The 27357-nt window shown below is 45.8% G+C and overlaps 1 protein-coding gene across 3 annotated transcripts; it reads right to left on the reverse strand.

Moving 5' to 3' along the window:
• Positions 1-5866: 5866 nt before the first annotated feature.
• Positions 5867-24231, reverse strand: TENT5D (terminal nucleotidyltransferase 5D). 3 transcript variants are annotated; one of them, XM_038123174.1, is made up of 4 exons: positions 24134-24231; positions 17189-17310; positions 15965-16079; positions 5867-11061 (listed from the first exon to the last, which is right to left on the reverse strand). In XM_038123174.1, the coding sequence occupies exon 4, from the start codon at positions 11044-11046 to the stop codon at positions 9871-9873; it is 1176 nt and encodes a 391-aa protein (XP_037979102.1). In that variant the 5' UTR covers positions 11047-11061; positions 15965-16079; positions 17189-17310; positions 24134-24231; the 3' UTR covers positions 5867-9870. The 3 variants fall into 3 exon arrangements, with proteins under 3 accessions (XP_037979102.1, XP_037979101.1, XP_037979104.1); XM_038123173.1 differs by having other exon boundaries at positions 23988-24217; XM_038123176.1 differs by lacking the exon at positions 15965-16079 and having other exon boundaries at positions 23988-24217.
• Positions 24232-27357: the final 3126 nt, after the last annotated feature.

Consider the following 27357-nt stretch of genomic DNA (forward strand, 5'->3'; position numbering starts at 1 on the left):
GTGCCCCTACACCCCCCTGGGCAGGGGTCAGCTCCTCTTCTCTCACCCCAGCACTGGCAGCACCTTCTGCACTTTTGGGGTTGACCATGGGGAGCACTGGGACACCCAAAGCTGTTGCCCTGGTAACGCTGGTTTAGCATTCCAAGATCCAGTTGGATTTCAGGCATCATTTCCCAGCTGGGCAATGGACTCTACCCTGAAAATCCCCAGCAAATTGCTGAGTGCCCACCCCTGTACTCATTATAGAGCCAGCAGCTGAAAAAAGCCACTTTGTAACCTTCCCAAGCAGGATTTGGGCAGAACAAAAAAAAAAAAAAACCACCAAAAAAAGCTACCTGTAATGAACCTGCTCTGAGCTGGGCTGCAGCTCAGCCACGTCATCAGCAGAGGAAACAGTTCTATTTCATTAATTCTGCAGAAAATATATGGGAGCTTCTGCCTAATGAATACTAATAGACCCTTTAAAGCTCATTTACCAAATCCTTACAATTAATGGACAATGGGAGGCATCACTTACAGAGCACATCTGAGCAGCCCCAAAATATTCTATTTGTTTGTCCCAATAATTGCAAAATAAAATACATTGATTGCTCCATATTTATGAATTCAAGAGCTATTTGTGTCTGTGCTCTGTGTAATGAAGGTTATAAAAGCATCTTAATGCAAAGTACAAGGAAAACTTGAAAACTGCATGAAATTTGGGAAATAAGACCTTGTGAGTCAGTCATTTACTCATGTTCTCTCCCACCAAAGCACAGGGAGGATGATGCAAACAGGATGTGGGAGGATTTGTGGATATTTATGAGCAGGTGCTCTTCAGCTGGAGCCAGGTTTGAACTAATTGGCACCTGAGGCAGAGGCTGCCAGGGGATTTCGGTGGGAGCAGGAATTCTGCTGCAGAGTGTCCTTGGATTTACAGCAGGATCTGTCACTCCAGGCACAGCGCTGAGCAGCACATGGAACCCCAGCATGGTTTGGGTTGGAAGGGACCTTAAAGTTCATCCAGTTCCACCCTATCCCACCCCCTGCCATGGGCAGGGACAATTCCACTGTCCCAGGTTGCTCCAAGCCCCGTCCAGCCTGGCCTTGGACACTGCCAGGGATGCGGCAGCCACAGCTTCTCTGGGAAATCCATTCCAGGGCCTGCCCACCCTCACAGGGAGGGATTTCTTCCCAATTCCATCCCACCTAGCCCTGCCCTCTGGCAGTGGGAAGCCATTCCTGCCCCATTCCCCTCTGTGCAAGGAGAGCAGTGGCAGTGCACAGGCTCTGCTGGTGTGTCGCAGCCCTTCACCCCCTCCTTCCATGAGCTCTTCCCAACAGGAATCTGGGACAGGAGCCCAAACCCACTCTGCTGACTGAGGTGGCAGTGCCCAGCCTCTGGTCCCACTGCCTTTCCCAGAGCTGGGGTGGCTACAGGAATTTAGGCCCTCCAAACCTTGCAGTCAAGGATTTCCAGTCAAGAGCCACCTGCTTCCTTTTATTTCCAGCCTGGAGTCACTTCATGTTGACATTGTCTCTGCAAAGACACCTCACTTTGCCAGCTTTTTTCTGCTTTAGAGCAAAAAGCAGCTGCAGCACAGAGCAGGCAGAGGGTCCTCAGGAGCTCCAGTGGCTCTAAAGGAATGTCAGAGGTGTGTGCATGGCTGGGTCCAGGGATTTTCCACATGGGGTGATGGGAGCAAGGGATAAAAGGGGAAAAAACTCCCAATGCATTTAAACCACAGAGCTGAACCCCAGCAAAAGAGTCCCCAACTGCACTGCTTGTCTTTGCTGAGAAATATCCAGCAGGCACTTGGGTTTATTCTCAGGGCTTTGGGCACATCAACACATCCATCTCCCGTGGTTTCCATACTCCCTGGTTAAACCGATGCCTCCAGCAGGGCTGGATCTGTTGGTTATCACCTGCTAACGAGGCCTTCCCTCTCTCCCAGGCAGGGCAACCAGACTCGTGTGGTTCTCAGTGGCTCTTCAGTGATTTTCATTATTTTTTAACCCGTTTCTCTAAATCCACAAGTGCTGTTTTCAGTTTTCATCTTTACCGTGCCCATCCATCCCTCCTCTTATTTCCCCTTATTCAGAAACCACCACCTGCAGCTATGGGGAGGGATCAGCCTCTCAGAACACACCGATCACCCCCAAAACGCTGCCAGCCCCAGCCAGCCGTGGATGCAGCGCCTCTTGGAGCAGCTGGATGCTGCTGATCAGCCCCCCCAGCCCATCCATCAGGGCTGCTCCTGGGGAGAAGCAGCTCTGTAAGGCTGCAGAGCCAACCTGTGTAGCCTTCAGGACAGGGATTTAATAATTCAGTGGTTTTTTTCTTCCAAGCATCATTTATTAGCTCTTTACAGAGCTGTTTGCTGCTCAGTCAGAAACTAAAGCCAGTATTCTTTGTGAGTGTGTGGCTCTAATGCTGTTAAACTTCACAAAACCTCATCAGCAGTGATTTGGCCCCAGGTATGAAGAACTGAGGAGGTAAACAGCAACGTTTTCCTGCCTGCCTGTGGATCTTAGGAGCCTGGCAGGCTCTTGTTGCAGCAGATCCTGGCTCTTGGACATGGTCACGCTCCCCATGGAACCTGTGGCTTGTGCCAGGCAATGAATGGTTTGGACACCCACCAAAATCTCCTCTGAGTCATTCTGAAACCTTAAAGTGCTGATCAGCATTGCTGGGGATGACAGGAAGCCCTGGGAAAGAGGGAGGAAAGCTTTCACTTTGCTTTTTTTTTAATAATTACCTTTTATTGAATGAATTCTTTTGCTTGAGCGGATTCTGAGGTGGGAGTGCTGCTCCCAAGTCCCTCACACAGGGATGGCACCAGAAGCGTTTCAGGCCAGAGCGCTCAATAAATCAGACTGAATTCATCAGCAGTTTCTTGCTCTCCAGTCTTTTTTAGCCAATGCAGGACTGGGATCAGCCACCAAACCTGCCCTGGGAGGAGGGACAGAAAGCTGTGACACTTCACCCTGGTCCTGTCCCACCTCCGAGGTGTGGAGCCCGGCCATTCCCATGGAAACATCAGCAGTGCCAGCCCAGGGGAGGGACACGGCCGTGGTTCAGTGGCTCTGACACTAATGAGATAATTAGCTGTGTTAAAAGTCACGTCTGGGAGCAGCTACTTTGTTTCCAGGGTGACTGAAGGGCCATAAATGACGATGCCCAGCGGTGTTTCCATAGAGCTGCGGTCCTGACGGAGTGGGACAGAGGGTCCTTTGTGGCCGCTGGGCAGGACAGGGACACAGCCAGAGGGTCCATTCTGCCCCCCAAACTGGCCAGGCTGAGACCACCCAGCCTCCCCTGGGCCGAGGGAGCAGCTCCAGGCTGGGATCCCTCTTCCTTGGCTGCCCACAGGCATTGAGCACCCCTCGCTTGTACACTCACAGGAGCACAGATGGGTTTTACCCAAGCCACTCTCCCCCAGAGATCTTCCTTAGTTTGTGTCCTAGAACCTGCTTTCTCGTTTTGTTACTTAGAAACAATGTAGAAACAATCGCATTTCAGTTCAGGAAAGCACCTAAATGTACCCAGGGCCGTGTCTCAGTGAAAGAAGCTCAGCACACATGCCTGGATCACGCCTTGGATAAAAACACTTGTGACACTTTGTTTTCCTGCAAGAAGAGTTGAGAAATTCATTCGCTGGGTACAGTATTTCAATACTTCCCAACCTCAACGATTGTTGTGTTCCACAGCTGAGTGTTTGGGATGGAATTTTGGGTTCAATCAATTTTAAGGACGTGTAATGAGTTGTGGGTGCTTTAACACGGGGAGGTCACAGCTTTTCTCCTGATCTGGAGGTAAATCAGCCATTCAAGGCTGGTGCTGAATCCAGATCCCTGCTTGGGCAATGCCATTCCCTGGGAACAGCCAGGGATAAGCAGGTAGGACAATATAAAAGGATCTATTCCAACATCCATTGGGATCCTTGAGACAGAACCACGAGCTGCAATTCCAGCCCCTTGTCTGGAAAATGTCAGGAGCTGAGAAAACGCTGGAGGAAGAAATTGTTGGCATGAATGGTGAGAGCACTGCAGGGTCTTATCATCTCGAGCTGGGAATTGTCACCCTCCTGCTGCTCCACGGGGAAAGCAGGAGGGCAAAGCCAGCCCTGGGCAGCTCCTGGGAGGTGGAAACGCCGCTGGGTTTGCGTGTGCAGAAATCCAGGAACAGATGGGCAGCATCCTGCCCCTGTCTGTCCCAGCAGCAAGCCAGGAGGAGTGTGAATAAACTCCTATCAACAACAGGAGGGGAATATTTATAGGAAAATGGAATAGAGGATGGGGGGAAGGGGTTCCTGTTGGAGGGTGGGCTTGGGAGGGAGTGGGGCTGCATTGTGGAGGGGTTTGTTCTCCCATGCATCCAGACAGGAGGAAAATGAAATAAAAATGACATGAACCTGGGGATGTACAAGCACACAGTGCCCATAAACATCCATGATCTGCATCCAGTCCTCCAGAGGACTTATTTTTACTTTTATTTTGGAATCCTAGGCAGAGTGAGCAGCCTTCGAGTGTATTTATTGCGATCTTGAGTTGCTTTCCATGGTAACTAATTGTGATTTCCGAGGCACAGGTTCTGCAATGGCTCAGGATGAAATGGAGCTGAATATGGAGGCAGCTGAGAAGAAGAAAATCACTTGCTTATGAAATGGTATTTAATGATGGGGATTGATGGAGCAGAAAAAATGGGGGTGGCAGGGACTAGAACACAAAGCAGCTCTCTCAGCTTCATGTATTTCCTCAGATTTTGAATTCCTCAGGAAAGCATCTGGTGAATATTTAAGGAAGGGAAACTCCCCTATATTTGCTACCTTTTCGTTTCCCCACTTCCCATTTTATTGAGGCAAACTCTTAAAAATCAGACTGTATTAAAAAACAGTCAGGAAATGAAATGATTATTAAATGGTGTTTGCTGGTTAAAATAATGGGAGGGCTTTTACAAAAATGTACCCATTGCACAGTGAAACAGAGGTTAAAAAACCCCATTTTGAGCAATGTCAGATAAAATTGAGGAAAAAACATTTCCCTGGTGTGCAGGGGTCTCACTGCCCTCCCACACCCTGCGATGGCTCCAATGCCCAAGGAAGAGCTGAGCAGAGCTAGGGAAAACACTGAGGAGCATTTTGAGCCAATTTGGAATTTCCGAGCTCTCACATGGGGTCAAAACCTCTGGAATGTTCCTGCCCCTTCTCTGTAAGACTCTGAGAGTCCATGGGATTTAACAGCTATGATATCTCTCCCAGAGAAAGAGCAATATTGTCTTGTCCTCTTTAAAAACTCTGAATTAATGAGCAGAAGTGCAAAACCCAGCCCATGAAACAAACAAACAAAAAAAAACCCCTAAAAAATCCCAAACCCACTCCCCAAAACCTAGAAAATCCAAGTAAACAACCAGAAATGTAACTCTGATGAGTGTGGTTATGTTGCTCAGCTAAAACCCACAGGTTTGTGGGAGTTTCTCCCACCTTGGCACATCACCAGAAATCCTGGAGAAATACGGGATCCGATTTGTGGGGATGTGCATGTGTAAAGTCATTGAAGTATTAATTTTATTGACCCAGCAGACAGTGAGGTTTTTATTGTGTAAATGTAGAGATGTCAGCACTTCAAATGTGAGTATTTGCCACAAGCCTGGTGCCGAGGAGCACCGAGCCATTCCAAGGGATGGCAGATCCATGGGAACCCTTCTAGGACCTTCCCTGTGGGTCTGCCAGGCTGAATCCGAGCCTGTGCTGTATCCACCCGAGGAGCTGTAACCAAATTTTCATCTCTCTTGCACACTCCAGGTTGGCTTCCTGGAGAAACCTGCCCGCTCCAGCTGGAGCAATCAAGGGATGACAGGAAACCACACGTTAAATAAAATGTTCTTTTAATGATCACCCCCCAAATACCCAAAGGCACCAGTCAACACCGTGGACTAATGACCTACAAATTGGTGGGATTCTTACACATTTGTAGCGTTACAATATTTTTTCCACAGCTTCAGATGGCACATTAAGAGGAATATTTCATCTGCAACAGCTTTGTCCTGAACGCCCTTCCATGTGATTATTTAATAGAAAAAGGACCAAACCAAAACTGAGCTCGCTGCCCTCCTTTCTCCAGGTATTTCTGCAGCTCATCTTGAATCCACACCTGAATAACTCCAAATTTATTTCCAATTTATCACTGTAACTCCCGTAACACCACCCAAATCCCCTCACAGATCCTCAGGCTCCAGGTAACACACGGAGAGGCAACACCTCCACTGAGAACAATTTCCATTTCTTTTATCCATTGCAAAAACCTCTGTAACGTGTCGAGTATAAAGCTCACAAAATACATTTTAAAGGAACTACCATAAAGTATTTGCTTCAAATAGACCTTTTACAACAAAACACAAAATTCAAAGGACATTTTTTTTTTTAAGGAAAGCACTTGAAACTGTAACACTTAGGTCCTGACAACATTAGATTACTTTAAGCTGTAAACCCTAAGAAGTTTTGTGATTAAATAAAATCAGCATTACAATTTCCAGGCATTATAATCATTGAACAGAGTGTAACAACGAGATATAATTATAATGCAAACATGAAGCTCAGGAGACTGGCACTGAGAAAACTCTCAATTCTTTGTAGATTTAGATCTGCACATGATAAAATCAGTAACAACTGGAGAAGAGGTTCCAATATTTCATCCTACACACTGATATCAGTGTTTTGCAAACAGCAGTCAATACATCATCCCCCTTTTAATATTACTTTACAGAGTCACTATGACCTTGAACAAAAAAAGCCCCTCCAGGTCAATTACTGCTGCCAGGTATCAATAGAACCTCTGGAAGGAAATAATTAAAACCATCAGGTTTTGTTAATTGCCCCTGTAGGTGTAGATACACGAGATTTTATATATGTAAGGCTAAATAAATTACATATATATATGTATATATATATATGCTTACATATACAAAATCACAACCTCAACCCTCAGAACTGAACTACCTCTAGGTAAGAAATATAAGACCTTTTCCCACAAATTTAAAGGGTTTATTTATACCTGAGAGATTTTTGCATATTGATGTCTTTGTACCTTTGTCTGTAGGTGTTCTCCTAAGTCTTTCCTCCTTCCTGGGGTACAAAGCCCATTGCAGCCAGGTGGATTTTTCCCACCAGCTCCATGGACTTTGGCTGAGCCCTTCCTTACCTAACCTGGATCAACAGAGAGGTGTGACAGAATTCAATATACATTTAAATAAAGTTCTGTACAAGTGCACAGGCTGGTTTATACAAATCCACAGCAAGTTCACCACTCCTGATACTTCCACAATATCTGATTTTAAAAGTATTTTAGTGCTTTGCCCAATGCATGTTTCTACTTGTTGGTTAAAGAACACCTTAGTGAAGAATTTTTCTGGGTTTTGGATCACTGGCCATGCAAGACACGCTGAAAATGCTCCTTCCTGCCTGACCTGTTCCCTGGTTCTTGGGGAAGATCAACCCATTTTTCCACGCAGCAACCACGGAGACCAGGAGTGGAGGAGTAATAAATCAATGTGGCAACACTACATTAAGGTCACAGGTCAGTGCAGATGGACTGAGACTTTCCAACAAATCTAGAGAGATTAGGAGCCCCCTTCCTCCTGAAATTTAAGGCATTTGGATGCCTGATTCCCACAGATTCCCCAGCCCAGCTCTCAGCTCCTCATCCCTGCAGACCCCAAGCAGTAGCAGGGACATGACCCACGTAAGGCTCTTACAGAATTTCACAGTGCTATTTAACATGACAAACACCAAACTAAATGGAAAGGTTCCCTTTGTCATCCCAACAGTTCAGTTACAACAGAAATGAAAGGAATCCACCGTGTCTCACTCCTGACAGAGGGGATTCCCTAGAAGTGCTTTCATGCAAACATGGTGTTACCATAGCTGATCACAGAGCAATTAGAATTGATGGTTTTATTATTTATAGTTTAACCAATGGAAAGATCTCGGTGGAAGTGGAATAAAGTGTGCTTTCAGACACCAAAACTGGACATACCTGAAAAATCAGCAAAAGTAACAGTACTCTATTCATGAAAGACACCACAAAATGAATCAGATTCATCAGCAAACCCTTCTTATGTTGTAGAAATACCAATTTTTTGCACTGTATTTTACAGAAAAAAGTTGACTTTAGTGATGATGGTCTTTGAACAATTCTTTGTTCAAATGTACAGGAATATACTGGGGAAAAGGGAAGCTACATTTCACTGGCAATCGGACTTCACAGACCTTAGAAAATTTAGAAATGTTTGATTCAAAACAGCACATTTATAGACCACATTTCTCCGTAAAATAAATCAAACTCTTGTGCCCAAGTCGAAGAAATTCCCAAGGCCTGACACCTGTTGTAAATGGATGCAATGCAGCCACTGCTCTGGAGCAGGAGGAGATGAGGATGAACAGTGACAGGGATGACACAGCGACACACAAAGTCGATGTAAGAAACTCTACAGCTTGCATTTCCAGTTGGCTGTTCCCATTTTATACCCACACCCCTTCCAAACCTCCTTTTCCCGCTAGTCCTTCTTGTTCCATATTCCTTTTCCCAAGTTTGGCTTTGGTGACCCCACCTTACATCTATCTGTCCCAAACCTGCTCATCCTGGAGCAAACCCTCTGCCCGTTGCTGCTACAAACACTCTGCAACCTCAGGGTGTGTTTCCCTTTCCACGTTTCCCTTTCCATAATTTAGGAGCTCTCTGGCACCATTTCCAGCATTTCATGGAGCAACTGGCACAGGGAGGCACTTATGTGACATGTTTAAAACTTATCTTTGGTAAACACTCACACACACACACACACACAAATGTGTAACTCATGTTTTGCTTCCTGATCGTAAATCCTCATTTGCTACCGGTGGATGTGTGCAGGTATCTAAACACAGAGAGGACTTTACCAGTATAAAATAGTTTTTCAAATGCCACTGCCAAGGATTTGTTTTAATTCACCTAAAAATAGCGCCAGCCCTGGGCTTTTGGAGTTTTTTCCTGACATTGTTTGTTGTGCATTAAAGCAGCTGTGATCAATAACAAATTAGTGATAGAAAGTGAGCCCATTCTGCTCAATTTTCACCTCCTTTCTCATTCTCTTGCCTTGGTTTTCAAAAGCAATTTTATCAGGATAGTTGTACCTCTTACAGCTTTTGTTATCTGTGAGATCCTGGGCTCTGATGCTGCCTTGACTTGAGCAGCCAAATCTTTCCCTGGGATCAGTGGAAATTTCAGATACACAAGATGCTGAGTCTGCTCTTGGTAGGGGCATTTCCTGCTCACCAGTACAAACCAGTACTCTGGGGAGGGGAGTGACCCCGAGGCTCTGACTGACCTGAGGAACGACCAGCCACCAAGAGATGACCCAGCAATGTGTATTTTCAAAGGTGCTGCAAATAAAAGTTGCTGGAACTGCATGGATAAAACCAAGGGATGATTGACTTTGATGTACCCAGAGCACTGTCCCTTCTAACATCAGGCATTTCTACAGAGAGGTATTTCATTGGCTTCAGTTTTCATTGACACCATTTAAATTTTTCTTAAGATTTTTTTTTTTTTTAGAACCCAGAACTTAGTGCATTTCATTTTTATAAAATTAGAATCATTTACATCCTTCTCTTTTCATTGCAAAAAAATACAGCCCAAACACATGTCAAGGTATAAACACTTCACGAATGACAGACGCTTCACTTATTTCACCTGCTTAATGGTGAGTTTGACACTGACCAACCAAACAACTTTGGCAACTTGCACAAAAATATGTCCTTAACTCAAAAGTGCTGATAAAACTCGCTTTAATGAGGCCTTTATTAAGGAGAGAACTGGAAAGAGAGGAGTGGTGAGTGCTTGGAGGTTGGAGCGTTCCTACACCATCCCGCTCTGTAGCTGTATGTGGAAGGGGTACGGCTGGTAGAACACAGGGGGTTGTCCATGGGCTATGTAGTAGTTGCTGAAGTTTCTGTCACTGATATAGGGAGCAGGCTGATAGTAGCACGTGACATTGGCCGCGTTGGGGATGATGTTCTGTTCTCCAAGCACTTTTAAAGCCAGAATTGTGATCATATTGAGGGTTTGCCTTCGCTCGTGCCCCATGAGGCAGACTGTGCTCTTGTTCACCACCCCACGCAGGGTCATCAAGTAGTCGTACTTGCTCTTCTCCTCCCCGATGAAGTGGTTGCGCAGGTAGGACTCGATTTTCCTCTGCTGCTCGGCAACGTCGGGAAAATCAATGAAGAACCTGGAGCACATGTAACGTTCCAGAGATTTAATTTCAGCCTCATCCGCCGGCTTAAAGTCACGGACCAGGAGGTTGCTGTACTTGAGGAGGCCGCCTCCCCTGATCTCCTCCGGGTTCCGGGTGGAGATCAGTTTGTATTTCAGGTGGTCCATGGCTTGGTTGAAGTCCCCGTACATGCTCTCGGCGATGACGGCGGGGTGGCAGTCCTGTGTCAGGGGCCGGTCCGAGGCTCTGTAGACGGCCAGGATGGAGTCCAGGATGATCTGGAAGGAGTCCACGCTGAACTCGAACTGCCGCCGCAGCGAGCTGACGAACTTCAGCTCCACGTTCTTGCCGCTGTTGTTGGACAGTGAGATGAGGCTCCAGCGGTCGTGGTCGGTGGAGACTTTGACCATCTTCTGCACGTAGGCATCTTTCATGGTCTGAGCCGTGATTTTTTGCTTGTTAACGCATTTTGGCAAGAAGTCCAATAGGCAATTGAGAACTGCTTCCTTAACCACCTGGAACTCGAGCTCACTGGGAAGTTCCACTCCAAAAATGATGTCCAGGTCCTTGTAACTGGTGCCGTTGTGCTTCACCAGGATGTGACTGGCAGTGGAACCGTTCAGGCGGATGTCCCTGACGTGGATCTGCTTCTCAGTGAGCTGCTCCTTGACCATATGGATTATATCCTTTGGCTTTACCTCCAGGGTTGGAAAATTTCCTCTCCCATGAATAGGTATAGCCTCAGTCAAAACCTGATCCAGGATTTTAATCTGATCCCAGGTGAGATAACTGAATCTGTGGTCCAAGTCCTCAGTCATTGTGATATTGGTTGACTAAACAAGAAGAAAGAGGAATCAGAGACAAATGTTAGAATTATCTGGAATACCAGAGAGGACATTTTACTTGGTTATACCAAACTTCCTCCCTCAGTGTAGTGACAGAGCTGTTCATTTTAGAGACACAACCCCAGTTAACGGTCTGAGTCAACCACTGCACTTGTCACAGGCTTTTAATTGAATTTTAATGTACTCAGGTTTTAATCCTGCTGAGAAGCCATCACGTTATTGTATAACCCATGACTCAAAGTAAATGCAGGAAACCATATAGACCCAATTTAAAACTACTCAAAGGTTAATAACACTAAGTACTTGGTGGTTCTAATGGAACTCCAAATAAATTTTGCCGTGAAGAGATAAAACGAGCAAAATGAGCAAATTTGTTATTTCTCTCCTGCCTAAACATCTCCCTTCAGTGATTTGAATACTTAAAAGTACTAAAAAACCAGGAATTTTTTTTTGTGAAAAGCAGGAATGTTGCAACCTGCTCCCTGTTTATCCAGCCATATGCCTTGGATGAGCTTTGGTCTCCATGGATCATCTAATCACACGCATCCTTTAATATCACTTGTGGTTTAAGGACTGGATATCTGATAACTGTCAAGTTGTTTCCACAATGTTTCTGTGGAAAATATTTCCCTTCTAAGCCGTAAGCCATGTTTTACATTAATGTATCAATGCTGCACATCGTGGTTTGCAGACCTGGTGAGAAAACCCCTCCCAGTCTTGTGGAAAAAGGACATCAAGAAAGAAGCACCTATAGAATACATGGGATAAAGCTCAGCTTTGGGAATTTCTCAGTTTAAAATGATATCTTGAATTCATAGCATCACATTTAACAAGGAGATGAGACACTCAGGTGGTGGCCAGGTGGCATCTGAAGGGGCTCAGTGAGGCACCAGCCGGGTGGAAGAAGTGCCTTTGGGAGTCTGCCAGCACCCAGAACCTGCTTCCGAAACACCCCCGAGTGTTTCTGCAGCCAGATGGCTCAAACATATTCTTTCAGCCAAAGCTTAAGAATAAAAATAAAGTAAAACCATACTAAGTAACAACACTACTGAAAAGTCCCCACTGTTGTTTCTCTAACCAGTGGTGACTCCATATGTACGTTGTCATACATTCCCCTTCCCTCGCCTTCAGATTCCACATTCTGGAATATTTTAGTAATTTCAAGTAACTTGTGAGCTGCCAAATGGCTTGGGAATATGGCAGAGCTCTATTTCACATACTTGTGCTGGAATTTCAGCTCCCATTAAGCTGATCAGGAGCATATGTAATTCCAAGCACCTTCCTGGCCTCATGACAAAGAATGGGACTAAGCAGATGTTTGAAGTTGAAGGAATGTTTTAAAAGTTGGCTAAAGCAGGACTGAAGTTGGGAATTTAATTGACAGCGTGAAGGTCTTGGAATCAGTCCCACAGGTCTGGCACAACCACGTAGCTCCTGGCATCATGTACATAGTGTACAGTTCCACACCCATGACAGGTATGTTTTCAGGTGTATTCAGAAATACACACATTTTTCCTGCAGGCATTTAGAGGACACAACATTTGAACTGAAAATCAGGGAAACTGCGCCCCACAGCACTGCCAATTTTACATGCTAATGATTTCACCATTAAATACTCAATAGAATCCCATGCTTATTCCTTTAAAACTATAGCTATGCATCCTTCAGAGCCATTATGACAACTCAGTACAAGTCTATCCTAACAACCAGCTTTTACAGAGAGCTACTGTTAATTCTAGAAGTGGGACAGCCTTGGGTGGAGGCAGGTTGGAAGGAGAGGGTTTAGTTCAAGTGTTTTTGCTGCCATGTTGTCACTTGAGTCATTCATAGAATCACAGAATTAAGGTTGGAAAAGACTTCCAAGATCATCAAGTCCAGCTTTTTATATGCCAGATTACTGTGGACCAGCCCAAATGATCCCCTAGCAAACTTAAAATTGCCAGAATTGTTGTCTAAGCAGTAGTTTTTATTATGGCATTTGTTTGATATTGCAAAACCTTGACCTTTCTGAGGCTGATGCTGTGACGTAAAAAAAAAAAAAAAAAAAAAAGGGAGCAGAGAAGGGAGTGTTGAAATTCAACCCCCTTTTAGCAGAGGGGCCCTCTTCAAACACTTGGAAAGTCAGAAGATGGACATATCTCTAAATAAGTTTAGAAATCGCTCCTTTATTGCTACATGTTTTTAGGTATTTTAGATGTTATTGCAATATACTGAGGGTTGAAACTGAGAGGAGAAGGTAATGTCAGGAAATCTCTCTTTTGTGTTGAAGAGGCATCCCTCAAAATGTCATTTCTCTGAAGTGATTCCTGGAGAATCTGAGGACGCTTTGGGAGCTCAGTCTCACCATTAATGTTTTATGATAAATATTAAAGGATTCTGTGCTGAAATAACACCTTCAACTCTGACAAGTGAGAAAAATGTACCAGGAAAAAAACCCAGGAATTCAATTTTCAAAATTATTTTTAAAAAATAGTTAATGTGCAGGTAAGCCAAAATAAGTATTATTTTTATTATTAGTATTTTTATTATTTACTAATTTGCTGCCAGTTTGCAATCCAATACTTTAACCCTGCACTCTCCTAGAAGGATTTTATTTTGTTCTTTTCTTCAATCTTGTCTGGCAAAAAGAACAATTCCAGACACTTTTACAGTCATTAGGAACCTGATTTCTCAAAGCAGGGGCAAATTTACTTACTGAGGTGCTCAGGTTAATGCCAGCAGTTATTATTAACGTAATTAACCTCAGTTACAATACATCAGCAGCAACACTGAGGCTGTAATTAGTCCAAGTGTTGTGTAAAACAAGAGATCCTGGGATGAAGGGAAGGAAACTCCCTGCACGTGACCACAGCACCTGGATGAAGCCAAGCACGAGTACTGAGCTGGTTAATTAGAACAGGGGCTGGAAAATCACTTTATTCCTTGGAAACTGCTGCTGTTTGCATTGGAGGCTGATCAATTTACATGGGAAGAGAGTGATAGGACAGGGGAATGGTTTTAAAAAGAAGGGAGGTTTAGATTGAATTAGAAATTCCTCCCTGAGAGGGTGGGCAGGCCCTGGCACAGATTCCAGAGAAGCTGCGGCTGCCCCTGGATCCCTGGAAGTGTCCAAGGCCAGGCTGGACAGGGCTTGGAGCAGCCTGGGACAGTGGAAATGGATGATCTTTAAGGTCCCTTCCAACCAAGCCATCCTGGGATTGTGTGGTCCCTGGATGCAGATCCCTCACTGGCACCCCCAATCCCAGCTGTCCCTAAGCCTTCCCTGCTGCACCCTGCCAAAGAATTCCCTTTGTGAAACTCCTTCCACACAAATACCCCAAAGCATCTCAGGTGTTCCACATCCAGGGTTTTCCTGTCCTAAAGTCTGCACATGGGCAAATGGAAGCTGCACAAACATCACCACCATGGCAATGAAATCCAAAAGAGGGTGTTTTTTCCACACTTCATCAATATTTTAATTTACTGAGATTCTCTCCTAGTGAGTTTTCTGAAGTTTTTTTTTGTTTATGGATTTTAAAATGTTACCATAAACTGCAATAGACCCTGAATCCCATCTGATTTAAGATCTCTGCCAGAAAAAAGGATGAGGAAAAGCAGTTTTCAGGGTGTTTTCTTTTACATACACTGGCTAGAGAAGCATGGAATGAGATGGATCAGACCCAGTCAAGTCTTGTGATATATCATCCTTATTATAAGGTTAGAAAAATATTTCCCTGACTCAACTTCCAACTTGTCCTTGAATGGTCACCTTCACCTGATAAAGCAGTCACAATGTGGAAAAATGTTTGGATACTTCAACACAGTACTGTTAAATTTTATCATTTATTTTCCTATTGAAATTAGAGGCTCTAATTTTCTTTTTGGAGCAAGCAACTCTGAGTTTGGGCTGACAATGATGCTAAAATGTTTCATTAACCACCTCTTACCACTTCACTGTGCATGAGCTTCATCAAAAAAAAAATCCAAGCAGATCTGGCTTTACATCTGAATGAAGCAAATCTGCCATGCTAATGACAGCTTTCATGTTCCCCACAACTTTCATAGAAACAGATACTTGCAGTCTAGAGAACAGTCTCATCAAATTTAGCTCATATTTTCCTGATAAACTGTTTAGATTCTCTTTTTATATATTCCATAATGTTGATTCAGTGTGTTTTCAAAGGGTTTGCCATGTGCTGGCATTTTCAGGCAGGATACAGCTGAAATAGGTTTTGTGCAGCTGTGGCAGCTCCATCCTCTTCCCTTTGCTTCTATCTGCTCCCATGTTTTTCTGTTTACAATAAAGGTTGGGAATACTGAAATGCTCCAGTTCTTTTTACTTTGCACTTGAAATCAGTTGTGCAGGGACCTTTCACAGATCACACAACTCCAGAATGAGGGAGGTTGGAAAAGCCCTCCAAGACCATCGAGTCCAACCTGTGCCCGATCCCCACCTTGTCACCAGCCCAGAGCTCTGAGTGCCACCTCCAGTCCTTCCTTGGACACCTCCAGGGATGGGGACTCCAAACCTCCCTGGGCAGCTTCTTCCAAAGCTTTCCATGGAGGAATTCCCTTTCCATGAAGGAATTCCTGCTGCTGTCCAACCTGCACCTCCCCTGGCACACCTTGAGGCTGTTTCCCCTCATCCTGTCCCTTGTTCCCTGGGAGAAGAGGTTAAAAAAAGAGATGTAGCAAAATGTCTTGGGAGCTGCTGTGGTGGCCTTGTTTTGGGGGATCACTCCAGAAACACCCACAGAAATTCTGCCATTCCTCTCGCCTCTGCACTGGTTTTGCTGCTTACACATTATAAACATCACTGTAAATGTCCATGATCTCCTGCTAAAGCTTTATTTTAATTCCAAGATCCATTTCTCTATTAAGCTGGACATTTGGAAGTATTTTGCTCACTTACTTCAGAACTGCAGCTGGCATAAGCTCCAAAGGCAGGAATGTCAAATGTGGAGGAACTTCCAGTCGTAACTTAAACCCAGATGAGACAAGGAGAAGCAGTAAAACATCTGGGAAACCTAAATGGGGACATATTTAAACCGGTTTGACAGTGCTTTCCATGAGATTTTCCTGGCATTAATGTTAATGCAGGCGGTGAAGGCAGTGTTTATTTATCCTGTTATCAAGAGATAACGCATGAATTGCCATCAGTTTTCAGTCCAGTTCCCATCGAGTTTCCCTGGGATAACAAATGAGAACTCAGCTCTTCCCTGGCAGATAAGGCTGCAAAGTGGGCAAAATGCACTGCAAAGCTGTGGGCTTGGGCTGTGCCACAGAGTGGCACCTTCAAGGGCACAAAAAGTAAACACAGGACGAGACTTGATCCACAAAAACGTGTCCTACTTTTTCCACCCAACAAAAGGAACATGGATAATGGCTCTAAGGGAAAGAGGGCAGGGTTAGATGGGATATTGGGAAGAAATTCTTTCCTTTAAGGGTGGGGAGGCCCTGGCACAGGGTGCCCAGAGAAGCAGTGGCTGCCCCTGGATCCTTGTCCAAGGCCAGGTTGGACAGGGCTTGAAGCATCCCACTCTAGTATGTTTCCCTGCCCATGGAACAAGATGGGATGTAAGGTCCCTTCCAAGCCAAACCATCCTGGAATTCTGTTTCTACTGGAATATTACAGGATATTGGCTCGATGAGCTAGGAATTCTCAGGAGGCACAAACTGAGGAGTTTAACTTGGGCACCCAGTATGAAATCATAATCCATATTCTGTCATGCTGGATATTTGGGGTTTTTTGGATGTCCCACTTTTCCACCATGACTCATGGTAGACTCATCCTTAGCCAGATGGGGATCCCCTCACAGGGCAACATTTTCAAGGGCCTATTTATCATGACTTGATATCAGTTCCCACAACACTTGAGGCTCCTTCTCACAGGTCCTCCAGTCCCAACCAACCAAGCCCTTTAAAAAACAGGAGGTCAGTATCTCAATTGCTCTAAAATACTTCAATAACTTTTTAAAAATAGCTGCTATATGGAATTTTTTGGTCTGTTTGGGGCTGTGGTCATCCCTGGGAAGTTGCTGCTTTAGGAAAAGCTTATTTGTACTACCAAACACATATTTATAGACTGAATCCTGAATAATATTCCCAGCAAGAATGCAAAATCCCACGGACTCACCGTGGCAGGACGACTGGGAGCGTGTATTCCAGCAGAGTTAATAGGATGAGTCACTGGATCATTTGGTAGAAATATGAATTGTCATCTTGTCGCTGACAGAAACACAAAGCTCCCCGGGAAAGCTGCAGGAAATAAAACCCAACAAACAATCACATTCATTTGGAGATCAATGTTAACCACTGGTCACCTGCTGGACATAATAAATGATGCATTACAGCCTGGCAGTCCTGCAGGTGTAACAACAGACTTTGAAATTGGGAAAAAGCACCAAAGGGTCTATAAAGACTCTGGGTTTCAGGTCATGCTTAATCCTCTGCAAGGATATTAACAAACCTGCCATTTTCCCTACGGGATTTTGAGTGGGAATTTAATATTATTAATAGACATGCAAATTAGCAGGGATGTAGTAGAATCACATAAAATTTAGAATGAATAATAATTCAGCAGAATGAAGTATTATGAATTGTGTAGTGGCTTTAGATTCTTTCTATTAGAGTGTGCAGCTGACAGGAAGGTCTCGTTTCCTGGCACATGAGGTTGTTGGTTCATTTAGAGTAAGTCCAGGACCCTGTTGCTGGAATTTCCATGTTCATGCCATGTGCTGGAATGAAGTATTTCTGTAAATATTCACCTGCTATCATAAAGGCACTTCCTTTTATTTGTTTCTCATTTCAAACATGTGCTGACAGTCAGTATTCTCAAGTTTTCCTTGCAAGACCTCCCATTCCAGCACCTCATCCTGCAAATCTCACAACAACCACTCAAGTTCCCTGACTATCCCAAGCAGGGCCTGTCCACTGGATGATTTGGTATTCACAGAAATTTACTCCTTGTTGAGTTGTGTTCCACAGTCTCAGCTTTTATGCTCAAATTACATATGGTTCTTAGTAAAGATAATATTTAAACTATGATTTAAATGTAAAAATCTGCATAATCTGCTGGAAAAGCTGAAATTATAGCCCAAGGAGGTATGGACTGTGTTATTCCTATATTAGAAATAGAATGGATTTTTCCTCCCTGCTACAGCAGGCAGATTTTTATCCCTGAAAATGCCATTTTAGTGCTGCCAGAAGCACAGCACTTGCTTTGCTCACCCTGTGAGGACCTGCCTGTTGTGCCAGGGCCTGTCTGCAGCTTTCATTTGCTTTCCAACTCCTGATGGGCCACTAATTAGCTGAATGCATGCTCCTGACCTGCTCCCAAATCCATGCACTGACGGCTCACGTTGGCAGCTGGAATAAAGGGTTAAGTCTGGCAAGGGCTGAGCTCTGCTCTGAGCCTGGCAGTGAGCAGCCAGTTAGGCCTTGATGGCAAAGGGAAGAGTTCTGGGCTGCTTAGATAAAAGGATCTCAGCATGTGGAGTCTGGAAAAGTCAGACAAATCAGTCATTTTGCAAAAAAAAAAAAAAAAAAAATACAAACTTCTTTTTAATGCTGAAATATTGTTATTTCTTTCTGTGCAAGGATGGAAGGTTTAATGGATATATGATATCCATTAATGGATATATCACCCTGATAGAACAGATTAACACTGGAGCAGAATTTATGGCTTCCCCTGGTGATATTTAGGGGAAGAAGAGAGAGACCTTTATAGCATTTTTTTTGTAGAAGAGGCATTATTATATAATATGTTCATAGAAGCAGCAGCTGAGATTGATGAGCTGCTTTGCCTACTGGGACATTATTCCCAACAGCTGCCTTTTATTGGCTCAGTCACCACAGGAAAAAGCATCATTTCCTTACTCTACGCTCAGGGTTCCCAGGATTTTTTTCAGCTGAAGGAAAAACAAAAATAAAAATGACAATGTCAACAATTACCCTGTGTTTTAAAGAGACTGTTTCCCTGTTCCTGAACTGGGGATGTGAATTATGGCGACATGCACCAACAAAGCCATTCCCAAGCCTTTTCCCCTGGTGTCTCTGTGCCTAAGGAGCAGAGGACTCTCCTGAGATGCAGCAGGGTCTGGGAGATGACGTGGGGCTCTGTGCCCTGGATTTCCCTCTGTGCCACAATTTCCCAGCTGGTCACTCCTTCGGGTGTCCCCACTCCCAGGTCTCACCCTGAGGAATATCGACCCTCAAACCTTCCAGGTGGACCTCAAATCTTTGGTGGATGTCAGCACCTCACGAGCTCTCCCTGGGCATTTCCAGGTGATGCCCCCTGAAGTGGCAGGAACAAGAGCCAAGGGTCCCAGAGATTCCTTCCTCCCCCTGTGTGCTGCAGCTTCCCCTGACTGCTCTGCTCAGCTCCTCAGAATAATCCCAAAATCTATTTACTCACTCGAGATCCCAGTGACTCAATCCAAAGCTCACTTATCAAAAACTCTCATGACTAAACTGCAGCAAAAGCAGGCAAGGTAAAAATTGAAACAATCCTTCTTTTCCATCTATTAACCATCTTCATAATCATCTCTCCTCTTCAAATGCCACAGGAAGAGGGATGAGGGATGCCATGTGCTACTGCAGCCCTAAAGCTGAGCTGCTTTTAGGGTAAAAAGGGCATTACAAAGTCAAGGCTCCCCTCAGGAACTCTCCAGAACCATCTTCCCCTCATCTACACCAAAGGTCAACTCTCAAATATCCCCATGGTCACTAAACCATGAGAGGATCCTCCTGGATCACATTTCTGTCTGTTTTGAGAGGGCTCCAACACAACCACATCCACTGAACGGATTTCTCTTTTTTGACTGATGACACCCCAAAACCCCTTGCTGGAAGCTGCCTTTAGTTCCTTCAGTCAATGCAGTGTGGGGGTTCCCCTCTAAAGCACTACTGAGCCATTGGGGTTTGGAGGGTGGGTTTTGATGGTTCACCCAGCGTGGATTTGGAGTTTTCCTCGGGAGGCGCCCCAAGGATAAAGGAAATGCACCCTGAAGGCCTCTCTGCCTCACCCCGCTCTGCTCTGCTCAGGTTACAAAAGTGTTTCTGTTGAGCAATTATTCTGTTCCACTCCAGGAGTATTTTCATTTCGTGGCAGAAGCTGTTAGCTCCAGGCCCAGGCTCCAGGTTGATTTGTGAAGCAGTTTAGGATCCCTCCAAATAAAGGCTCTTCCCTATTGCTACAGCAAGGGGGGAGTTGAAATTCAATTTGGAAAACCTCTGTATCCTGGAGCAGGCTGGGCTGGCCCCTCCACAGGAATGTATCTCACAGGCTACTCAAAGATTACTGTATCTTCCATTATTTAATTATGTTGCTATTTGTGTTTACAATGTTCATATAGAATTCATATTTTTATGAATTAATTTCCATACTTTTATTAGAAAGTTACTCTCTGAATACAAAACACAGCAGTGGGATTTCATTTTAATGCCATTTTCCCAATTTTATGAGTTACACCGTAAAAGTGGGGGAAAAGAAATGAATTATTCATTATCTTCAAAGTATTTGCTGCACAAGAGTTTATGTTTAATTTTGCATCAGTAACAGCCAAGATTTCCACAGAAAATAGTTTTTTGATAAGTGAAGTGTTTTCTAGAGTTTGCAGTCGAAAAATCTGCAGAACTCTGGGCAGACTACAACAGGGAAAAAGGATTCTGGCTGCAGCAGCAGAGCAGGGAACTGCTCCTCTTTTGTGGTGAAGGCAGCACGAAATCTCTGTTGACATTATTACTAAAAGGCAGAGAGGAGATAAAGTGATGATTAAACCCAAGAAAAAGGCTCAGGCCCTGCAGCACAGCTGTGCATTCGTGACTTTTCCATCACTATCAATAATTCATAATGACCATCACGCACCTGACGACACCAAGTTGGGGAGAAAGACTGAGTCAAGCTTTCACCAAATGTGCAAAAACATCCAACCTGACATCGGATGTCAGGGCAACAGGACCTGCTGGATAAGCAAAGATCCAGCAGAAAGGGTAATGGAGAAGAAAATCAGCTGATGTGGACATAAATCAACATCTGCTGTACCCGTTTGTGGCATTTTATGGAGGAAAACTCTCCTTTTGGTGGCACACATTGAAAGAAAGTTTTTAGAGCTTCTAAAATATTTTTTCCTAGAAAAGAACTGAAATGATGGTTTACCTGTGAGCAATTCTGCAACATGAAGGAACCATGCTCAATATTGTGCTGAAGTTTTGCAGCTGGACTCTCCTTTGCTGTACCACACTAACTCAGCATGGCCATAGGCAATGGCACACTGCTGATTCCCTGGGGCATCTTCGATTCTCTGCTGATGCTTTGAATAATTATTTCTGTATGAAGATCATGGTGGAAAAGGCAAAAAGCCAGACTGCAATTCCCAAAATATTTGTGTTTTTTTAAATGTTTGACTCTAAATGGCATAAATTCATAGAATCATGGAATGGTTTGGCTTGGAAGGGACTTTTAATCTCATCCAGTTCCAACCCCTGCCATGGGCAGGGACACCTTCCACTCTCCCAGGGTGCTCCAAGCTCCATCCAACCTGGCCTTGGACACACCCAGGGATCCAGGGCAGCCACAGCTTCTCTGGAATCTGTGCCAGGGCCTCCCCACCCTCACAGGGAACAATTCCTTCCATATATTGAAGTGAAATCTGCCATCTTTCCATTCGAAATTATTACTTCCCATCCCACCACGATAGTTCCTGATGAAGGAATTGACTGAAAAACAATTCAATTCAGCAGGAATTGCTCTGGTGTAAATGGGAGAAGAATTGGCCTGCCTGTTCATGGCTGAGCACCTGAGTTCTGCCATGTAAACTCTGGGTTGGCTTCCACTCTCCACGCACCATCCCTCACTCCATGTTACCCATCCTTTGATGGTGACATTTGGCTTGGAATTTGCCTTCAAATCCTCTGACTGTTCGTTGCCTTTCATCCATTAAAACCACTGGGTTAAACATAGACACATAAGAGATACATGACATGGAAGACATGTATGTGACATGGAAGACATAACTACGTGTTAAATCCATTAAAAAAATCTATCCCCACATGTACAGACCATCAAGGTACTGAGAACTCAACACTGTCAAGAGCCTCAGGAGGACCTACCAAGGGCTTCACAACACAAATGAGAGAGGCAAAGCAGAGCAAAAGGAAGCAAGATCCCCCCCTGCTGTGGCCAAGCATGTGTGGCACAGCTCAAACCCCTCCTGCAGTCTGATCATCAGAGCCCAGAACCACTCTGGATTAGGAGTGTTTTGAAACATGGGTAGAATTTAATTCCTTCAAGCACCGTTAATTAATGAATTAATTTCCACTGCCAGCCTAAATGCTGCTTAATTGACTCTCCAAAATAACTCAGTCTCAATGTGATCTTTCAAGAAACTTGGTCTACTTCTGTCTCCCTGATTTACGGTTGATTCATAAATTATGGGACTCTATTGTGTCAGCAGTTACTCCTGAGCTTAAGCAGGAGCTCAAGCCCTGATCTTGCAGGGCAGGAATTTAGGGTCAGGCTTTTGCTCACAAGGGTCACCGTGTGTCTGTGTGGCAGCTGAATCATTCCAGAGCACACAGTCCTTACACAGCCCTGTGTGTCTGGTGCCTAATGAGGCAACAAAACTAAATTTACTGTAAAGTTATGCCTGGGATGCACAACTGGGCAGGGATGATGTGCAAGCAGCACTGCCCCGAGGTCAAAGGTCTGCAGCACTGCAAATTAAAGGAATTATTGGTGCTCCCTTTGAACTAAGCTGTGGGAATGCCAGAGGGATAAGACACAAGGAATAGAAGGTATAATGCAGACAGCTATTCTCCCTTCACACATCAAGCCCATATTCCCAAGTATTGGATGCTGCAGGCAGAGCACATGGAGGACGAAAGGGCACAAGGATTGGTTTTAACATTTCTGAATGGGACAGACACATCACATCTGCCTCTAGAGCTTAAGGAGAAGTCAGGAGCAGGAAGCATGGGAGAGTCCCTGCTCTGGAGTCGCTGTCATTTATTATTCATCCCTCGGCCTTTAGCGGGGAATTCGGCACATCCCCATTCATTCCCACCTGGCTGCTCTTCATGGGAGCCACGAACAGGCTGTTACTCTCAAGGCAGCACACGGAACACAACGTGTGAGCCTGCAGAGCCCAGCCTCCTCTTTCCGAGGGAACAATTAATGCTATTACAGATTTGCAGCGGCTCAAAGAGGTATCAGAGATGCCTGTGAGAGAAGGCAGGGAGCACACGAGAGTGATTCCCGGCTGGGAAGACACAGAATTCCAGCCCCGAGTTGCTGGAAAGCAGTTTTGCTTTGCATGCAGGCACTTCCGAATAGTTCAGGGCACAGAATCGCAGCCTGCTGTCACTGTCACTTCACTGTCACTGTCACCTCCGGGGCGTGACCTCCCCCAAAACACGGACGGTCCTTGCAGAATACACAGAAAAGGCCTCAGCTACCAGGGCTGTCACCATCTAAGCGGGATGACAGAGCTTCCAGCAGCGAGTAAGGAATGCCACGCTCCTACTACCGCTACTACGAACGTGGCGAGGCAGGGCTCGCCCAGATCCAGGGAGCTTTTGGGATCCATGCGGAGGAACGCCCGTGGCGGGACGGAGCTCACGTGCAGCCACACGCACACACAGACCCCCCTCCAGCACCGCCGCGCCGCCCAGCCGCCCTTTTCACAAGTTCACCCCTAAAGTTTCTAAGGAAAACGCCTTACGGAGAGAGAAGGAAAAGGCCCGAGCCGAGCCGAGCGCTCCGGGTTTCTCCAAGTTTTTTAACCGAGCCCAACCGCTCCCGCAACGGCCCCGCCCGGCCCAAGCCCGCGGGCACCCGCGACCCGCCGGCCCTGCGGGCTGGGCGCTCCGGGGACGCTCGCTCGCCGTGCGGGGGACCCCCATCCACCGAGCGGCCCCGGGGGACATCCACTCACCGAGCGGCCGCGGGGACGCTCAGTTCCCGAGCGGCCGTGAGGGACACGCTCCGTGCGGCTGCGGGGGACACTCAGTCACCGTGCGGCTGTGGGGACTCTCACGCGGCGGGCGGCTGTGGGGACACTCAGCGTGTGGGGACACTCACCGTGCGGCTGAACGGGACGCTGCCCGCGCGGTGCCCGCGCCGCTCCAGCCGGGGCCGCCGCTGTCCGCGGCCGCGCTGGTGCTGAAGGGGCCGCCCCGCCCCGCCCCGCGCCCGCCCCCGCGCAGCGCAGCGCCACGGCCGCCATGGCAACGCCGTGAGGGGGCCGCGCCCGCCGCCGCCCGGCGCCCCGCCATCCCCGGCGCGCTCGGTACCCCCGGCACGCTCGGTACCCCCGGCGGCGCTGTCAGCCCCCTGCACGCCCGCAGGATCGGCTCGGAGGGTCCGCACGCCGGCACCGCGGCCGTGCTCGCTCTGCCCCGCGGTGACATCGAGAGGACGCGGCCACCATCGCCTCGGCCGCCTTCCCTGCCGCACACTGCCGGTGGAGGGCACAGAAACGTCGAAGCGTGGAATCAAAGAAGCATAAAATCGGGGAATTGTTTTGGTTGGAAAAGCGCGCTAAAGCCACCGAGAGACCTCAGCACTGCCAAACCCATCACTAATCCATGTTCCCAAGCGCCACATCCACATGGCTGCTAAATCCCGGCAGGCACGGGGACTGAGGTCCAGGAGCACTTGGACAATGCTCTCAGGAGCAGGGTTGGATTGTCGGGATGTCTGTGCAGGGCCAGGAGCTGGACTTGATGATCTTGAAGGGTTCCTTCCAGCTCCGCATATTCCATGGTACTGTGGTTCCACCTCTGCCCTGGGCAGTCCATTCCAATCCAATGCTTTAAGAACCCTTTCCGTGAAGAAAGTTTTCCTAATATCCAACCTGACCCTCCCGGTGCAACATAGGGTCCTGTCAGACGATGGAAAGAAGGTCCCACTGAATTGTGGCAAACATTTTTATCCTGGTGATGCAGTTCTCAGATCACTAAACCCAAGAAAAGTCAGAACTAAACTTGTTTGGTTTTGAAGTCCTTCCTGCACAAATAGTCTGTGGGTTTGGCCTCACTATTTCATAAAATCCTGGAATTATTTGGGTTGGAAGGGACCTTAAAGAGCATCATGCTGCCTTTCCATGGGCAGGGACATCTTCCACTAGCCCAGGCTGTTCCAAGCCCTGTCCAACCTGGCCTGGGACACTGCCAGGGATGGGGCAGCCACAGCTTCTCTGGACAAGACACACGCACAGGATGTAATTGGCAAGGAAATCTAAGGAAACCGACATTTCCGAAGCGCAAATAGAAGGATTAAGATGGCTGAGGAGAAATCGGTGATGTGAGCACCAGCACCTGCAGTTTGGCCACTCAGTCCCCCAAATTCTGTCTCACCTGCAGCTCTGCCCTTTCCAGAGAAGAAAAGTGCTTGGCTGCTGTGTAATCCCAGCTCTGGAACCAGGATCTCCTCCAGCGTGGCTCTGCTTGCAGGTGGTCCCACTGTAAACATTCCATATGCTCCTCCCTGTTCAAGGCATGATGTCACAGACTCAGGCCTGGCTTTAAACACCCAATTTAAAAACCAAGCTTTCCAACGTGAGCTTTAAAAATTTATTATCTTTGATAATTACTTCACTGGATGGATGGGATAAAACCTGGCATGGGATGAGGCTATGGCATTTGTGCCATTTTTGGTAATTTCCGTTGCACTGTGACACTGAATACCTTTGCTGCTGTACAATGTTTAAGTTTGCTCAGACACAGACCTAAAACGAGAGATAATTTACTTAACTGTTCTGAGAAAATATGCCAAATGGGTAAGCCACGATTAGTTTTGAAAAAAGTGCAGGTTTAGTACTACAGTGACTCATAACAATGAGCAAAAAAAAGGTCATGAAAGTATTTTAAACTGCATTTTATCATAGGGAAATATAAAATTATCTCAAATAGCTGTGTCTGTACTTGACCTTCCAGCACCCAGGTACTTCTAGCCTGGCTCTTGGGTATTACACCAAAGCAGGATTTTAACCTTTTCCCCTAAAAGAATCCACAGCAAGGAAATACGACCCCTGTTGAACATAAAAGTCCCCAGACCATCTGTTATTCTTTAGGGCCCTTAAAAACATCTTTCCTCTTGGGAATAGTTTTATGATGGAGCAATCGCAGCTATTACAAAGCACTTCACATTAAAGAATCCCACTCCTGAGACACCTTCATTTTATGCCATAAAGTTAGTTTATAATATTTTATATTCCCAGCTCTGAAAAGCATTTATATTTAAATTACTTTATATTATTGTACTAGCTTATTATTTCTTTTCTTTGTTTATTATTATTATATTAATTTATATTCCTAGTTCACAAATTAGTGAAAAAGAGGTGAGGAAACATTTGAAAATCACAGAAACTCCAAACACAAACCAAATCTCAGCCCCAAAAGGTCTCTTCCAGTTGCCTGGTCCTGGGCCACCACAGCCAAGCTGGAGGGAGCCCAGAGGGCCTGGACAGGGAGCATTGCTGGAGAGAGGAATGTGATGGGAGAGCATCTTAACTCTTAGCCTGGGCCAGGATGAAGCTCATGGCTTGCCCAGCCATTGTATGTAGCTACTGAGTGATTAATTTGGCAAATTAATTAGTTCATGGTCCTCTTGCACTTAGGAAAAGATGCATATCTTCTTTTTTCTCCCTCTTTTTATCACTAGGAAGTTGCAGCACCACGGCAGGGCTGGGCAAGGGAATGGTGTTCAGTAGACTGAGAAAAGCTCGTGTTCAATGGGCAATGAACCCAATTTAATGTCAGGTAGGGAGAGATGGATTCTCTTGGAATTGTGCCTTTACCTCTTTGCACATTTTCAGGGAGGCAGATGTAAAAATGTGCCATGGTGATGTCACCAGGCTGCTGGGACTGGCCACGGGCAGGTCAGGAATGCCACCACAGGGCTGGCAGCACCACATTCTCCAAGGGGAAAAGTGGCAGGAGACTTGGTGAAGGACAAGGACATCTCTCTGATGACATCCCATGGCCATTGAGGTTGCTGGGACTCCTGCTCCTGAGTTCATTAAAGCTGGGATTTCACCCAGCTCCTTTTGTTTGGTTTGGAAATGAGGATTTTAAAGGCCACTCCTGAGGCCAGGTCTCCTGGGCTGATATACAAGAAACAATCCCTAAACCTGGACCCTTACTGCCTCCTCTTGCTTTGGTCCTAATTCCAGAAAACACTTCATGTATCCATAAATACATTTCTCACTGGCAAAGCTCTTGAGCAAGCACCTAATTTAAAGATTTGCTTATCTCTAATTCCTTGTTGAAGAAGTAAGGTATTACTCCAAAGGACTAAAAAGG

This window comes from Motacilla alba, chromosome 4A (genome assembly GCF_015832195.1).
Source record: "Motacilla alba alba isolate MOTALB_02 chromosome 4A, Motacilla_alba_V1.0_pri, whole genome shotgun sequence".
Lineage (NCBI taxonomy): Eukaryota > Metazoa > Chordata > Aves > Passeriformes > Motacillidae > Motacilla > Motacilla alba.

Excerpts from the sequence above, each read along its gene's own strand:
- TENT5D (XM_038123174.1), bottom strand. The coding sequence starts at position 11,046 with ATGACTGAGGACTTGGACCACAGATTCAGTTATCTCACCTGGGATCAG.